The sequence below is a fragment of the Trifolium pratense genome, linkage group LG2, assembly GCF_020283565.1.
Source record: "Trifolium pratense cultivar HEN17-A07 linkage group LG2, ARS_RC_1.1, whole genome shotgun sequence".
Taxonomy (NCBI): Eukaryota; Viridiplantae; Streptophyta; class Magnoliopsida; order Fabales; family Fabaceae; genus Trifolium; species Trifolium pratense.
In genome coordinates, this window is record NC_060060.1 from 58,161,558 (window position 1) to 58,177,735 (window position 16,178).

The 16,178-nt window shown below is 33.2% G+C and overlaps 2 protein-coding genes across 3 annotated transcripts; one reads left to right on the forward strand and one right to left on the reverse strand.

The window, feature by feature from the left end:
* Nucleotides 1–406: 406 nt before the first annotated feature.
* LOC123910165 (disease resistance protein RUN1-like) lies at nt 407–5,118 on the reverse strand. Its single transcript, XM_045961226.1, has 5 exons — nt 4,389–5,118; nt 2,882–4,004; nt 2,351–2,644; nt 1,473–2,258; nt 407–1,383 (listed from the first exon to the last, which is right to left on the reverse strand). Exons 1-5 carry the CDS (start codon nt 4,898–4,900, stop codon nt 763–765), a joined length of 3,336 nt encoding a protein of 1,111 aa, XP_045817182.1. The 5' UTR covers nt 4,901–5,118; the 3' UTR covers nt 407–762.
* A 5,502-nt stretch (nt 5,119–10,620) lies between these two features.
* On the forward strand, nt 10,621–15,028 carry LOC123910173. 2 transcript variants are annotated; one of them, XM_045961243.1, is made up of 8 exons: nt 10,621–11,324; nt 11,412–11,474; nt 11,838–12,599; nt 12,719–12,853; nt 13,303–13,386; nt 14,196–14,255; nt 14,343–14,429; nt 14,523–15,028. In XM_045961243.1, the coding sequence occupies exons 1-8, from the start codon at nt 11,001–11,003 to the stop codon at nt 14,814–14,816; spliced, it is 1,809 nt and encodes a 602-aa protein (XP_045817199.1). In that variant the 5' UTR covers nt 10,621–11,000; the 3' UTR covers nt 14,817–15,028. The 2 variants fall into 2 exon arrangements, with proteins under 2 accessions (XP_045817199.1, XP_045817198.1); XM_045961242.1 differs by having other exon boundaries at nt 10,863–11,324; nt 14,196–14,429.
* The last annotated feature ends 1,150 nt before the right edge of the window (nt 15,029–16,178 follow it).

Here is a 16,178-nt window from a genome sequence, read left to right on the forward strand (position 1 = left end):
GTTTTGTTAAAGTTATCTATTAATAGTGAATTTTATCTCAAATTGCAATTCAAGTGCTTTGTTAAAAACTTCAATTTATTGTTAAAAGCTTCATTTTTTTTGGTTTTGTTAAAGCTTTATTGTATGAAATGTATTGTTTGAAAAAATAATAGCACACAAAACATTAAAAAAATTATAACAAAGAATACATAGATGAATATAATATTTGGAAAAGACAAACCGATTTGTTTAGTTCGATTTATTTTTTGGAAACATCAAAACCTGAACCGAGTCGAACCAATGGAGAGTTCATCTTTACCAAAAACCTATCCAAAGTGATCCAATTGCCCCCTACTTTTCAATATACAAATACCAATGGGGATCAGCCAACCATAGAAAAGACAAAAAAAACACTAGTAAGACTTCATTTTTCCACTCAATCATCAAGGGATAGCAATGCATGTAATTAAAACAATAACTCAGAAATATCACATCATGCAACAAATCAAAATGCACATAAGAGTTGGCAATCATTTAAACAACATATTGATACTTGATAGCCGCCAAAGGAGATGATTATACATAATATGATCCAGTTCTGCTCCTTATTTGTGTTGACATAGTTGATCATTGAATCATCATTCACAATATCATGCATTGAATGCATTGTTGGGGATGGACGAAAACCTTACATGACCACTTTCTCATGCATGACAATAGTTTCATTCCTTGTTTCTGAATCTATGCTTTAGCACCAATGGGTGGTTTTGTGATTGGCATGAACTATTGTAAATAGCGGTCAACATCATCAAGAACATCATCAACATCATAAAAAACATCATCATCATCTGCAACATTATCATCATCAACATCATAAAAAACATCATCATCATCATCATCATCATCATCATCAGTATCATCACAAAAAACATTAACTACATCATCATCGTCGTCATCATCTTCGAATTGAAAATCCCTCATGCTACTTTCTTGTTTTAATATGTGGATTCGACTTTTCTTAAAGAGTGACTTCATTGTCCAATTCGTATATGTAACCTTCGCATGGTTCCATTGATTTTTTAAAACTGCTTCATCCAATCCTACCCTGTCTTCTAGTTGCAAATGAAATAGATATGTATGATTTCGTTCTACGTAGATATTAACATGACTACATGGATCGTCAAGAGCGCATGCATCGCCATTGATGATTAGCGTGGGAGGGGATAAATAACAAGCACAGTTTATGCCACAGATCCATTCAGTAGTACAAAAGAGAGCAATGGAAGGGAGTTTGTCACGAAACCAGAAAGAAATTGACGATCCCCTATTTTTATACTCAAACCACTCTGGAATCACTGCAATTCCTGGCAAACAAAACATGGTGCCTCCACCTTTATGCAGTTCCTATTATTAGTCATAAATAACTTGTAAGTTTAGATCGAAAGATAAAGCACAATATGACATTTGAAGTCAAATACAAGAAAAAACAAAACCTGATTCAGTAGCATGCGTCTACATGAGGAACTCAAAGATTTACAATTTAATGCAGACAGCCATTTTAAATTTGGGGGAGTCCCTCGAATTTCTTGAAGATACTTGCAATCTTCCAAATTGAAGCTCCATAAAGATTGATGTTCTTTGATGCATTCCGGAAGAATTGTGAAATTACTATTCGATAAGTTTAACTCGGTCACATTGGCAAACCACTTGAGAATTATTGGAAGAGATTCATCTTGTAATTTGTAGCAACCGTTAAGCACAAGAGATTTTACATTTGAGGACACCATGGAACTTGATTTATCAATCTGGTTAAGCAATACATGATAACCTTTGACATAAATGTTTAACAGTTTTGGCATCATGAGAATGCTACTTGGTAGCCTCAACATTCCATATCCAAATACTGCTAACGTATGAAGCCCAGTGAAATTTTGAAATGAATCGGGCAATTCTTCAATGAGAGTTTCTGTAAAATGAATTGTTTCTATGTTTTCAATCTTTCCTAATATTTCTGGGAACTTCTTAAGCCATTGACAGTATGAAAGTTCAAGTTTTTGAAGAGAGGGCAACAAAATTGGTGGAAAACTTCTAAGCTTGCTACAACCTTTAGCGTTCAAGATTTTAAGTTTATTCAGGAACCCAATGGAATCATGAATTGTACTTAAATTGTGACACCTTTGAAATGAAAATTCTTCCAAACTTTGGAGACTAGATATGTCATTTATTTGTGTTAAATATTCACTCTCATCTAAATGTAAAACTTTCAAATCAATGAATATCTGCAAAAGAGGAAATTCAAAAAGAAAAGGAAAATATTAACAGTCTGAAGTTAATGTTTTTGTATACCAGATGAGGAAGATGAAATCCTTACCCTTGTCTTCAATGAGTTAGCCAACTGAAATGATGTAAGGTCATTTTTGGGTAACTCGAATATGGAAAGATTCTTCGGACAAAAATCAGACGGTATAGATTGTGAAGGATACCAACGCCATTTCAGTACTCTTAAACTATTAGGAAGATGGTGAGGTTTGAAAAAGAACTTATCTACTGGTACAACAACAAGTGTTTTGAGGTTTTTCATCTTCTTAAGTTCATCTCCTTTCCATTCTACTATTTCATCGGGTGGTGAAAAACTCAAATGTATAATTTCAACTTGATTTGTTTCCTACAAAAAGCACAATACAATCAAAACAGGTATATGTTACAACTTACACACACTTCCCTAAAGAAACTTTAATGATATAAGGGTTACATAGCGATATATAGTAGCTAGCACTAATTTAGAAAAATTTATAAGGTAATAAAAAACTGTCACATAAGCATTAATTGCATTAATATTCAAAAGAGCTGAATTAATGTTAACGATAAAACAAGGAAAAAATAATATCTATATTAGTCTTACTGAATTTGCTTCAAAAACTTGAAATATATCTTCATGGAACCACAACCTGCTACGTTTCCCGGGCTCTTTTGGTGATTCTTGTCTTACAATTTCTTTACCCATGTCTTCTATCAAGTCATGTAATACCACACAGTCCGGTTCCATATGAAATGTATCTTCAATAATCTTTACAAGAGATTTTTCAACCAACACTCCAATATGATATGTCATATCTCGACCGTAGTGAGCACAAAGAATATCTTCCACCTCTTTCAAATGATACCCTTTAAAGCAACAAGCAATGTCGAGAAAAACACTCTGCTCATTTTCATCTAAAGCATCAAAACTCACTTTAAGTATCTTTTGAATCTTTTTATTAGGAATCTTTTCATACTGATCCAACAAAGAATTCCATTTTTCTATAGGCTTTCGAAACAAGTTGGAACCTAATACTTCTAACGCCAATGGAAAACCAGAAGCATAATTTACAGCACGGTTTAAAATGTTTTCGTAACTTGAGTCAACTTGTTTACTTTTAAAAGCCTTCCACCTAAGGAATTCAAGAGCTTCTCCCTTATCAAACTCATCTATTTCATATGTTACTTCAATGTCATGACTTGCTAGCAAATGTTTGTCTCGAGTGGTAACGATCACTCTACTACCAGCACTAAACCAGTCAAGCCCTCCAGCCAAAACCTGCAGCTGCATCAATTCGTCAACGTCATCTAGAATCAATAGAACCTTTTTCCGGTGTATCCTTTGCTTTATGATTGGAATTCCCTCACTACTATCTCCTAACTTAATGTCCAATCCAACAGTTTTGGAAAGAAAATCCTTTTGGAGATCCTCTAAACCATGAATTGCTGAATTTTCTCTCACATTGTGAAGAAAGCACACACATTCAAATTGATCAGCAATGCCATTATAAACCGCTCTTGCAAGAGTTGTCTTACCCATTCCACCAGGTCCATAGATCCCTAGCATTTTGACTTCATCATTACATCCAACTTCTAGAAGTGAATTTACTTTTAGAACTCGACGTTGAAGGCCAACGGGATAATCAACAACATGTAAAAGAGGACGATTAATCTTGTTGGATACATATTTGACTATTTTCGGAATAAACTCGTATTCATATCCACTCCTGCTCAATTCAAAAAGTTTGACTAAATATATGACATTCATATCAATGTATTGATAATTATATTATATTATTATGGGTAAAATAGTGTATACCTGATCGAAGATTAGGTAGTAGTTAATTAAATAATTTCGATATTAATGAGAAGCAGCAGTTAATTAAATATTATTAGTTGGACATTTATGTTATTGGGTTGTCTAATTGGGTTTTATGTCCTTAGGCCTATTACAAGTCTTATATACTTAGTGTTCTTTCATATTTTAACCTAATGAATGAAATGAATGAATTTTTTGTCCCTAGTTATTCTTTAAGATGAAATTAGCTGGAGGAAAATAAAAGTAACATTAGATACATATGTATATTGCATAAGAAGTAAAGTGGGGGTACCTAGGATTGAAATGGTGTCCGGACAAGTGAGCTGCTTGGTTAAGAGCCATCTTCCATTTATGCATCCTTTTCATGTTTTCATTATACTTTTCTTTGTTATTTTGAAACCTCACTTCATGTTTAGCTATTGCTTCACCATAACTCCCAGTCTGATGTCGCACATGAGTAGGTTCCACATCATAGAAAATAGGCAAAACCAAACAACCCTTTGTCTTAAAACAATGAATAATGTGAACAAGTTCATCCAAACAAAACGAAGAAGAAGCATAATTGACAGAAAAAACTGGAATGAAAATTCTGGACTCTTCAATGGCCTTGACAAGTGCTGGTGTGATTTCGTCACCTCCATGAAGCTCTTTATCATCAATGAAGGTGTGGATTCCAGCTTCACGTAGTGCTTTGTAGATATTGCCAATAAAACCATAGCGAGTGTCGGTGCCCCTAAAACTGAGGAACACATCAAAGATGAATCCATAAGAAAAGGAAGAAGAAAATGATTGGGGCTTAGCCATGAGAATTGAAAAGATATGGATGTAAGACAAGAAGGAAGAGGAGAGTGTAGATCTAGTCAATTTTTACATTTGGAGTAGGTTGAGTAGAGAGACGAAGAAGCTTAGAAAATGAGAATGATAAGGGGGGAATAGGAATCTGACTATAGTGAGTGAAATTTCCTTCCCATGGCCAAGGAGATCCATTGACCAGAGATTATGAAATACTAATAAATAAGTATAAAAAAAATTATCGATAAGTTAAATCATTTTTATTTTATTAAAAATGAGAAAATTTATTTAATGAATGTTTTAGTTTATAAGAGTGTGTTTGGACGAGTGATTCTAGAAATTTAAGGGATTTTAAATACTAGGCAATTCAATTGATTCAATTGAATTCACTTGATTTTCAAATTCCAGTATTTGGATAAAGTGTTGAAATTTCATAAATTGTAAAATTCTTTGTTTGGGTAATGTAATTGAATTTCCATTATTTAATTTTATTTATTTTAATAAAATCGATCCTAAACCCAAAAAAATTGCCGAAAAACCGAAAAAATCGGCGGAAAAACCTAAAATCGGTCAAAAACCATAAATCGGCTGAAAAACCTAAAATCGGTCAAAAACCATAAATCGGCTGAAAAACCTAAAATCGACTATAAACCATAAAATCGGCCGAAAAACCTAAAATCGGCAAAAAACCATAAAATCGGCCGATAAACCGAAAAAATTGCCCGAAAAACCTAAAATCGGCCCAAAACCCTAAAATCGACAGTAAACACAAAATCGGCTGAAAAACCTAAAAAAGACCAAAGCCCTAAAATCGACTATAGACTCTAAAATCGGCTGAAAACCCAAAAATCGACCCTAAACCTAAAGAATCGGCCGAAAAACCTAAAATCAGCGAAAAACCCAAAAATCGACCGAAAATCGAATATAAACCCTAATATCGGCCGAAAAATGGGTTTATAGTCGATTTTAGGTTTTTCGGACGATTTTGGGGTCTATAGCCGATTTCAGGATTTTGGGTCGATTTTAGGTTTTCGGCCGAGTTTTTTGGGTTTATGGACGATTTTAGATTCTTCGGCCGATTTTTTTGATGTTGGCCGATTTTGGGGTTTTCGGTCGATTTTTGGTTTTTCGGCCGTTTTTTTGGGTTTTCGGCTGATTTTAGGGTTTATAGTCGATTTTTTGGATTTTGGCCGATTTTAGGTTTTCGGCCGTTTTTTGGGTTTTCGGTAGATTTTTGGTTTTTCGGCCAATTTTTTGGGTTTTCAACCGATTTTAGGGTTTATAGTCAATTTTTGGAATTTTGGCCGATTTTAGGTTTTTCTGCCGATTTTTTGGATTTTCGGCCGATTTTAGGGTTTATAGTTGATTTTTGGCCTTTTGGCCGATTTTAGGTTTTTTCTGCTGATTTTTTGGATATTCAGCTGATTTAGCGTTTATCGTCGATTTTAGGTTTTTCGGCTAATTTTAGGTTTTACGATCAATTAGTAATTTTTAAAAGTTTATAGAGAAGAAAGAATTTCAAATTCTTTGGTTTTAGGTGTCATTTTGAAATTCTCTAAATTTAACTTGAACAAAATACTTCATAAATTTCCATCATTTTGAAAATTCTTCAAATTTTCATCCAAACAATGGAATTCACCTCAAATCATTTGAATTCCCTCAAAACATTACTTTACTTCAAAAAATTCCCTCATCCAAACACACTCTAAGAATATAAATGGTAAAATATCATTAATTCATCGAGCATCATAGAATTCAAATAAGCAGCAAATTGTCTTCAAGAGTTTTGCATGTTTAAAAGTCAATGATCGAACTTAACATTTGATTTAAGTTAGAAAAGACTCGTGTTATCAACTTAACAACTGTCTTCAACCATGTTTTTTAGACACTTGTAACAACTTTAACGTAATCCTAACAACACTTTCTTTTAAATATTTTTCTAACTTTCAAGATCAATATTTTTTAGAGTCTTCATTTTCATTTTCAACTTCAAGTCTTCCATTATATTTATTGAAGACACCGTCTTATTTGAAATTTCATTTTTCATTTTCAACTTCAAGTCTTCATTTTCATTTAATTAAGACATTTGTGTTATATCGCTGTTATATTTGGTAAAAAAGACACTATGCTATATGAATGACAATGGATAAGGGTAAGTTATTTTTATTTTTTTGAAACTAAGGGTAAGTTATTTGAAACTATTCATTCGAAACTTTACATTTATTATTTTTATAACTACGCACCTTAAGCACAGCTTTATGGTAACTTTTAACACGTGTCAAGCTCACAACGCTGCAGAGCAAAATCCTAGCTAGACAAAAGGACGAAAATCACACTTCTTTAGGCAATTTTTTGAATCTTTTATCCCGCCTCTTATGTTATGCGAAACTGGGCCAAAGTAATATAGTCCATCACAATCTGGCCCATCAAAGCTCAGTCCATGTGGAGGAAAAGCTTGAGGCCAAACAAAAAAAATTAACAATTGTGCTTCAGAAGCATGCTTGAGTCATCCCTTTCATTGCAGAGTTTTGTGTCCTTCTTAGGTCCGGCCACTTTCACTTTCACAATTCACAAGTAACAAGGCTTTTATCACCTTACTACACTATAACACTAACAAACTAGAAATTCTTTCATTTGAAATTCAAAAACCTCTCTCCTTTAACTTCCTCTCTTCTTTAGATTCTTTCATTTCTCCCTCTCTTTTGACAAACTAAGAGAACGAGTGATGAAGCAGGGAACATTCAAGTTCCACTCTTGTAAACATTTTTCAAGTTTCAATATAAGATTCTTAGTTTATTTTCTTAGTTTAGTTTATTGTTTTCTTAGTTTTGGTGGTTATTCACCATAGCTAGGTGTGAGTAGTTCACCCTGCCTTAGAGTTGCAGGGAGTCCCTTGGTGGAGTAGTTCACCCTTTCTTATGTTCATCCTAATTTGATGTTTTAAAGATAATAAACATCTTAATTATATTTTAAGTTAATTCATATCTTATTGTGATCTAACAAGTGCTTTTGAGTGATTAATATAGACATGATCTAAATCTCATTCATTATATATCACTCTACTTGAAATTGTTGAAAATTGCAAGTTTATAAGAAAGATTAGATAACATTCTCCAGTCTGCACTTTTTCTCACGTGCAAAGCTATATCTCAACAATAAGCACTTATTTCATGACATTTGGACAAATGACAAAGAAGCACTTTTGCAAGAACTTTATTGAAAAGAATCTCTACAAGATATAAGTCATTTAAGGCAAGGATTAAATGATAGCAAAAGAAATTTTCTTATTTGGTCATGTTTAAGGAATAAACATGAACATGTCTTGGCAATTTATTTCTCAAGCTCACATGCTCTCATCAGAGATTATTTGAAGACATATTATGGACCAATGAGATCTATACAACAGCTCTGAAATTGTACTTCTCAAAGGACTCATCAATATATATTCTACTATGTCCTTCTTTACAAAGAGAAAAGAGTTGTACTTTCGTAGTACACATGAATAGTAATTGGATAAGAAGACCAACTATTACATTCTGCCCTTCATGGTTATCTTGAAGCCCACGCAACAAAATAAGCAAGCAAGCCTCTTTGATCTAGGCCAAGTATCAGTATTTTTCTGGAGAATATTTTGAGAACGTTCTTGGATTCAGACAGCTTTTCCTGCACATTCTTTGATGATATACTCCAGCTGTCTCTAGAAATTGTTTTTGAATATTCCATCTCTCCTACAACGTCTTTCCTTGGAGAACAAGATTATACAGCTTGATACAACTCATGGCTAGCTAAACACTCACGCTCCTCAACGTTCCAGCAGAATCATTCTCTCTCATCAAATATTATTTGATCTGCTTTTTTAATGGAACAACGACTAGTTTCTTGCTCCATATCTATAAATAGCACACTTGGGTGCTTTGAAGATTAAAGAGTTTACACTGCAACTTTCTATCTCTACTTGTCTTTTTCAAACAAGTGATCAAGCTCTTCCACTCTCACTCCCAGCTCTCTAAATCATACACTTGGATCTATATACTACTGAGTGAACTGAGTGACTTTGTTCTAAACTTCTCAACTTGATTGAGTTTTATTTGTAAGCTTCTGATCCAACAAACTCTTTTGTAAAAAAAAGGATTGACTCAAGTCAATACGTAATTATTGATTGAGTGACACCTTTAGTTTGTAGGACTAAGGTAGTTATTAAGCTTGGAGGGCTTAAGGTTTATTGATCTTGGTTTAGATCAAGGAGGTTTGTAATTTGAGATTACTAGTATCTCAATATTATAGTGGATATACTCACGGAGCGCGAGGACTGGACGTAACACATACTATTCGGGGTGAACCAGTATAATTGGTGTGTGTTGATTCTCTCTTTCCCTATCTTTTATTTTGAGCAAACACAAAACACACAATTCACTTTGAATTCGTTTTACTGCTAACCAGATCCTTCTGATATTATTCTAACGTTTTCTTTTGAGTTTCAATTTTTATAAAGAAAATTTTAATAGGTTCACAATTCAATCCCCCTTTCCTGTGAAAAATTTTGTTACTTCAATATTATTATTATTATTATTATTATTATTATTATTATTATTATTATTATTATTATTATTATTATTATTATGCTTATGGTATTATATTATCTTGGATGCATTTAATCAATGTTTGCATGTTTTAGTTAGAGATCCGAGGACCGAGAGGTGAAGATTTAAATATGAAAAATATAAGACTAGACAAGGGGTTCTATGCATGAGAATAGCTATGGTTCCTTGAGATTTATTTAGGGAGAATGAAGAAAAGGGCTTAATGGGTTCACCAATTTAGTAACCATGAAAATATGAAAGTAGGTTTGGGTTATAACACATTTCCATGGACATTTATGTTAATTATCTCGAAAGAGCATAAGTAATTTCAGTATCCCATCTTTAATCAAACTAATAGATCGTTTTTGGGTGAGAATATATTTAATCAATATTGTTGTGATGACTTGTGTTTTTAAGGTGTTTATCTTTTATATAATTTGTTCATTTCATATCTTTACAAACCAAAACAAATCATTCATCATCAATTATTACTTTTTCTAACTTAACATATATATATATATATATATATATATATATATATTAAAAGTTCAAAATAAGAACGGAGGGTCGTACAAGAAAAAAGGGTCTGATTTGGGTTTGGCAGTTTTGAAAAAGTATTTGTTTTCTTTTAACAACAAAATAATAAAAATATTCTTTATCAAAACATTTAACTTCTATATGCAACACAGAAGAAGAGAAGTTAAACCATAAAGAATATAGTGTGCATTTGACCCTGCTTTTTTAAGGCTTTAAAACTACAAGTTGAAAATAAAAACTTTAAGCTTAAAGTTGTAGTATTTACAATATTATTTTTTTCAACTTAATTATCATTTTTAATACAAATTTATCGTAAATAATAAGCTTATGAAATTCATGTTTTTTTGATAAAAAAATATTATATTATATAGAGACATGATTTTTAAAAGATATTATCTTAATAATAACAAACTTAAAAAACTATGTAAACAATATTTGGATAAATATAACAAAAATAATAGTAATAACAAAGCCAAAAAAAAAAATAACAGATAAGTATACTACTAATAACAAACTTAAAAAAATACTAATAACAACTAATAATAATAATAATAACTTAAAAAAAATAATCATCATAATTTTTTTAAGTCATTTATATTGTGTTTTCTCAATTTAAAAAACGAGGAATGATGACTTTATTTTTACCGAAAAAGTTCTAGAGCCGGTTGAGGAGGAGGAGGTGGTTGACTTGATCAAAATAAGGTCCTGAAAGTGGATAACATGCGAGAAAATAACTTTATTTTTATAAAAAAAAAGAAAGAGAACGCGCGAGAAAAACAAGATGTGTAAAAAAAAATCTCGAGATGCACACGTGTCCAGGATTGAGACAAGTGTAAAAGGATACCCTTATTTCTACCAAAAGGGGACACACACGGCCACTTATTTCTTAATTGTGTAAGTGAGAGAGCAATTAACAATTAACAATTAACAATTCATAACCCAAACCAAAGTGGTTTCATTTCATTGCATTGCACCATTCAATCGATCAGAGTAAAATGGTTAATCGACGCTTCACTCAGGTAGCCACCAGCGACGAAGATGAAGACGAAGCACCACCACAACCACCACCTCAGCGGAATTCGAAGCTACGTAATCGGAAGAGAATGAAGCTTCTAGATGAAGAAGAAGACAACGATAGCGACAACAATAACAATAAAGATAGCGACGATGATGGTCAGAAGGAAGAAGGAAAAAATGAACCGCCGCAGACTGTAGATGATGCAAAACCAATAGGTGATCCAATTAGGGTTTCTGGAAAAGGAAGAGGGAGGAAGAGACATTATGAATCATTTGAATTCGATGGAAATCAATATTCTCTCGTAAGTTTCGTAAAGTTTATTTGTAATTTGATTTCTTGATTCATTTGCCACAACACAAATTGTTCTTATTCTATTTTTTTTTTCCAGGAGGATCCTGTAATGCTTGTGCCTGAGGATAAAGAACAAAAACCATATGTTGCTATAATTAAGGTATTTTTTTCCCTTATCAATTGTTCATTTTGCAATCACTCTGATTGAAGAATTAGAATGTATCAGTTTTTGACGGAGGCAACTAGCATATAGAAAAATTAATTTCGCCGTTATAGAAACACATTTAGATCCTTTCATGCTTGCTAAACCCTAGACCCTAAACCCTAAAATGTTGTAGAGGGATGTAGAGAAAAATTGTGGGAGAGGATCAAAACCCTATCAAAACATGTTTGTGCTGCCTTGATGTTGTAAAGGGTTTCCCACCGGCCTCTCTTTATCAGCAATTGTTATTTACTCGTCGTTTTTTTTTGTTGATAAATGGATGCTTTCAATCTCAGTGTTTTGGTATTGCTCTGCTGTCAGGACATTATACAGAACTTTAGTGGCAGCATAATGGTGTTGGGACAGTGGTTTTATCGTCCTGAAGAAGCTGAAAAAAAAGGTGGTGGAAGCTGGAAGTCGTGTGATACAAGGGAGCTTTTTTATAGTTTCCACCGAGATGAGGTTCCTGCAGAGTCTGTTATGCACAAGTGTGTGGTGCATTTTGTTCCCTTAAACAAACAGTTTCCAAAACGTAAGCAACATCCTGGCTTTATTGTACAAAAGGTGTATGACACTTTGGAAAGGAAACTCTGGAAGCTGACTGATAAGGACTTTGAGGATGTTAAACAGCAAGAAATTGATGAACTTGTTCAGAAAACTCGAAAACGCATTGGTGAGCTACTCGACATTGAGCCTGAAGAAGCCCCTCCTGCTGATCAGGAGGAGGTGACGAAAAATAAAAGAAGCTTAAGGAGAAAGAGCATTTCTCCCATTGATGTATCAAGGGAGGAGGAAGGAAATCCTAAAACTGACCAACATTCAAAGCCTGAAACACCAGGGAGCTGTGTAAATAATGACTCAAAGTATCATCGCATATTAGTGAAGTTCAATTCACTAACTGGTAACATTCATCGCGACAAATGGTTGGAGAGGCTGCTTCAACACATTCAGTACATGTGTAATTATGATGAGAGTATAGAAAAGGGAAAAGAATCAGGAAATGCTGATTCTGATGAAATCAAGAATAAAAACAATGATAAAACTTCAGAAATAGCAAATGACTGTCCGGACAAGGGTCAGAAGGTATGAAATTAATGTATTATTATGGTTATCAATTTTTATTTTTTCATCCCGTTCTTACTAGTTTCCCTTACCTTGAGGATTATATGAAATCTGTCTTTTCTTCCCTCTTCACTCTACAGAGTTCCAAGTCCTTTGTGTGGCCTGATGCTGCTGTTTCAGCCATAGTTTCTCTTGAAAAAGCTTCACATGAGGCTCTATCAACAGATTTTCAGAAGTATAACCAAAAGTTGCGGCAACTAGATTTTAATCTCAAGGTCAGAAGCTGGCATTCCGCATATATAAATGATACCCTTGAAATAATTATAATTATGATAATTGAGTCATTGAAAAAACTGCATTTTAAATTGGGACTTTCAACCTTGTATTGATTTTTGTTCATATAGTATTATAGTATCTAATAAAGATTAATGTCTGGGAGGTTAAAAGTCTGAAATAAAAGTATTGTCTTTCTATTCATAATAATGAAACAATAAATTGGATTGTTGCATACTAAGTTACATGTCACACAATGTTATGTGCAGCATCTTTTGCAGTGTTTTTTACCGAGAAATGAGAATTCTGTGTCGGAGCACAATGGTGATAGTGATAATGTTTTTGGCTCAAGTCAATTTTTCTTCTTCTTATACATATCATCTTTATATATGCTTCTCAGCAGTGGTAATGATTAACTGAATATATCATTCCATTTGTATATTCTTTGCAGAACAATGCGTTGCTAGCACGCCGTCTGTTAAATGGAGAGTTGAAACCTTCAAAAATGTTGAATATGACACCCATTGAATTAAAGGTACCATATCTGTCTAGATTTATTATTTATTTATTTTTCAATGGTCTAGATTTCCCCCTACTGTTTTCCAATTTAACCTAGCAGCATCCGGTCTGGGTTTTTGTCACTTAGTTTTTATTGATACCTTCTACAGAAGTCTCCAACTTATTCTGCTCCTTTAATTATCTCTTTATCCCAATAAAAGAAATGAGTATAGAAGAAGTTGGAAAATTTAATTGCGCAAAGACTATCTTGAATATGTGAAAAAATATGAATTAAAAGATGCGCAGCATTTGGATCTATTTCTAGGGGAAATTGGGAAGATTTTAAACCTCTTTCCTTATATTGTCGGGAAACCACCTTTTTTGTTGCATTTTCATAGAGGTGTCCTTGTTGGGTTAAATGGCTATAATATTGCATAATATTATTATTTGTTGTAGATGAACTTTCAGCATTGCAGACAAGATTCACGTAGAAACTGTAGTCCTCTTGAATGCTTGTGTCGTATAAAATTGCTTTTGTAGTTTGGTTCTACTTATTAAAACATCGGTGTAGTTAATATAATATTGGTAAGTTCTCAGAATATTGCGAATGGCTCATGCTTTTTTACAGTGCTTTGAAATCATGTTAGTTTTGAAAAAACTGTTCGCCCTTTTTCTTTTATTGAAACAGCAAGTAATGCACGCACTTCATAAAACAACTATGAATTGAAATACCATTGATTGTTTTGGAAAGATTAAAAGATGCTCAATAAAAGATGCTTTTGGAAAGATTAAACTGCCTGTTGATTGTTTTGTTTTGTATGGTCATCAACTAAATATGAACTTCAGGAGGGATTGACTTCCGAGGAATTAACCAAGAAGGAGCCTGATGAAAAACAGCACATGCAAGTAAGTTTTCCTCACTTTCCCCCACTACAATTTTATTCTTTGTTGTGTGCAAATCTGCTGACTTTAGCTTTCCCATCCCTCAAACAGATGACAGATGCCCGCTGCTCAAGATGCGCGGAACTTAAGGTGGGCTTGAGGGAGATTATCCACGCTGGACACGGTGACCGTTATCAGGTTTGTATTTTTAGTCCAGAATTTCAAACGGACCAATGTGTCCTGTAGCTTTAGTGCCTGGTCTGATTGCTTGTTGCTCTGCCTTTTATTCAGCTGGAATGTGTTGCCTGTGGTAATTCCTGGTATGCCTCCCGGGATGAGGTGTCTGCACTGACCATAGACGGATCGGATTCAAAGAGAAGCATAGGCACAGCGCCATCAGCCACTGCAAAATTTGAAGATGTTCAGAAGAAGCTGGCGAGTCCCCGTGGATCTGAAAACCCAGCCGATGACATCTCTAAGAAAACAAGTGAACCACGTATGCCTGTTTTGGACACCCAGAAATCATTTGGCAAGCCCAGCAAAGATGACAATATTGAGGCCAAAAGACATGCTGATAAGGAATGATCTATGCTGCGCTCTTTAGAGTTACAAATTAGAATTTATGTTCAGGCTGAAAACCAACAAAAGGTTGTGCATGTAGAGTTCTCATGTTTGATCATAGAAGAGGGTAGTGTTAGTAGTAAATTGATTTTGGTTTACTTTGACTCTTCAATGGTAAACCGTTTAAACAAAATAAAATAAAATGTCATGTGCTTTTGCTTTGTCTGATTGGAAAATCACGCAGTGGCATCACTTTCAACAAAGTTTAGTGATTTGCCACGTAAATGGCAAAATCTTTTTCTCATTGGAATATTTTATTACCAATCACTAATCATTTTTCCACCAAGTGGAAGCGGTGGACGGACAAGAACAAAAAGCTTATTCTAACTTGGACATACACAATATAATTGTGTTTTATCATCATTGCAAAAGAGTTATTTATTTACATTTAGTACAACATGGAAGGCACTTGCATTAAGGATCTCAGTAAAATAAATAAATTAATAGTACTCAAATAATAAATTAATAGTACAACATGGAAGACCTTTCCAATGAATTTATAACGTAAAGTTTCTCTTATATTTAGGATCGGAGAAAGAAATTAGGATAAGAAATGATTTAAGAAAACTTCTAGGTAATCAAAGTTTTAAGGTTTTGTCTTCTTGAAAGTATCTCCCTTCCATGCTAATCTTACTTCTCAAACTTCTAATGACAATGAATCCATACATATAATAATTTGGCTTAATTGTATATTTGGTCCGTTGAAAGAAAAAAAAAAATCAGCAAAAAGAGTTTTACATTGACTGTCGAGATAACTTAAGGTTCACATTTAGAGAAATTTATGAGCAACTAAAAACTGTAAAAAAAAAAAAAAAACAAAAGGAATCACTATCAGTAATAATTAAAGAGATAAATCAAGGTTATAAATAAAAAAAATCAAACCATCTTATATGCATGTCTTACTCACTGTATTTTCATCTAAAACTTGAATTTGATCTTCTTCGAACTAACACCTGCTGTGTTTTTTTATGATCTTATGGTGGTTTTAGTCGGACAATTTATTTATCCTTGTCCATATAAAAATGCATTTTAACAATTTTAAAGCAGTGAGATTCACTTCAAAATCCATTTTGGTCCAAATTGGAACATATACATACAGAGTAAAAAGAATGAGAAAATCAAAAGAGAATAAACAGATTACAACTTTTGGTTGTCATTAGTGTCAAGCTTGTTTCAACATCCAATGATCAAGGATCAAAACAATTATCATCTAATCAAAGACATAGGATTACTGACAATCACATGACCAAATTCAAAATAGTTCTAGTACTTGTTTTATATTGTTCCATTTATGTAGAAGAGACCAAAAACCTCTCACTTATAAAG

Bases quoted from the DNA above. Each gene is read 5' to 3' on its own strand.
- LOC123910165 (XM_045961226.1), bottom strand. From the start codon at position 4,900: ATGGCTAAGCCCCAATCATTTTCTTCTTCCTTTTCTTATGGATTCATC. The intron at 2,645-2,881 runs GTAAGACTAATA...TGCTTTTTGTAG, and splicing joins AAGTTTTTGAAGCAAATTCA to GAAACAAATCAAGTTGAAAT. The intron at 2,259-2,350 runs GTAAGGATTTCA...CCTCTTTTGCAG, and splicing joins CTAACTCATTGAAGACAAGG to ATATTCATTGATTTGAAAGT.
- LOC123910173 (XM_045961242.1), top strand. From the start codon at position 11,001: ATGGTTAATCGACGCTTCACTCAGGTAGCCACCAGCGACGAAGATGAA. The intron at 11,325-11,411 runs GTAAGTTTCGTA...TTTTTTTTCCAG, and splicing joins ATGGAAATCAATATTCTCTC to GAGGATCCTGTAATGCTTGT. The intron at 13,387-14,195 runs GTACCATATCTG...TATGAACTTCAG, and splicing joins TGACACCCATTGAATTAAAG to GAGGGATTGACTTCCGAGGA.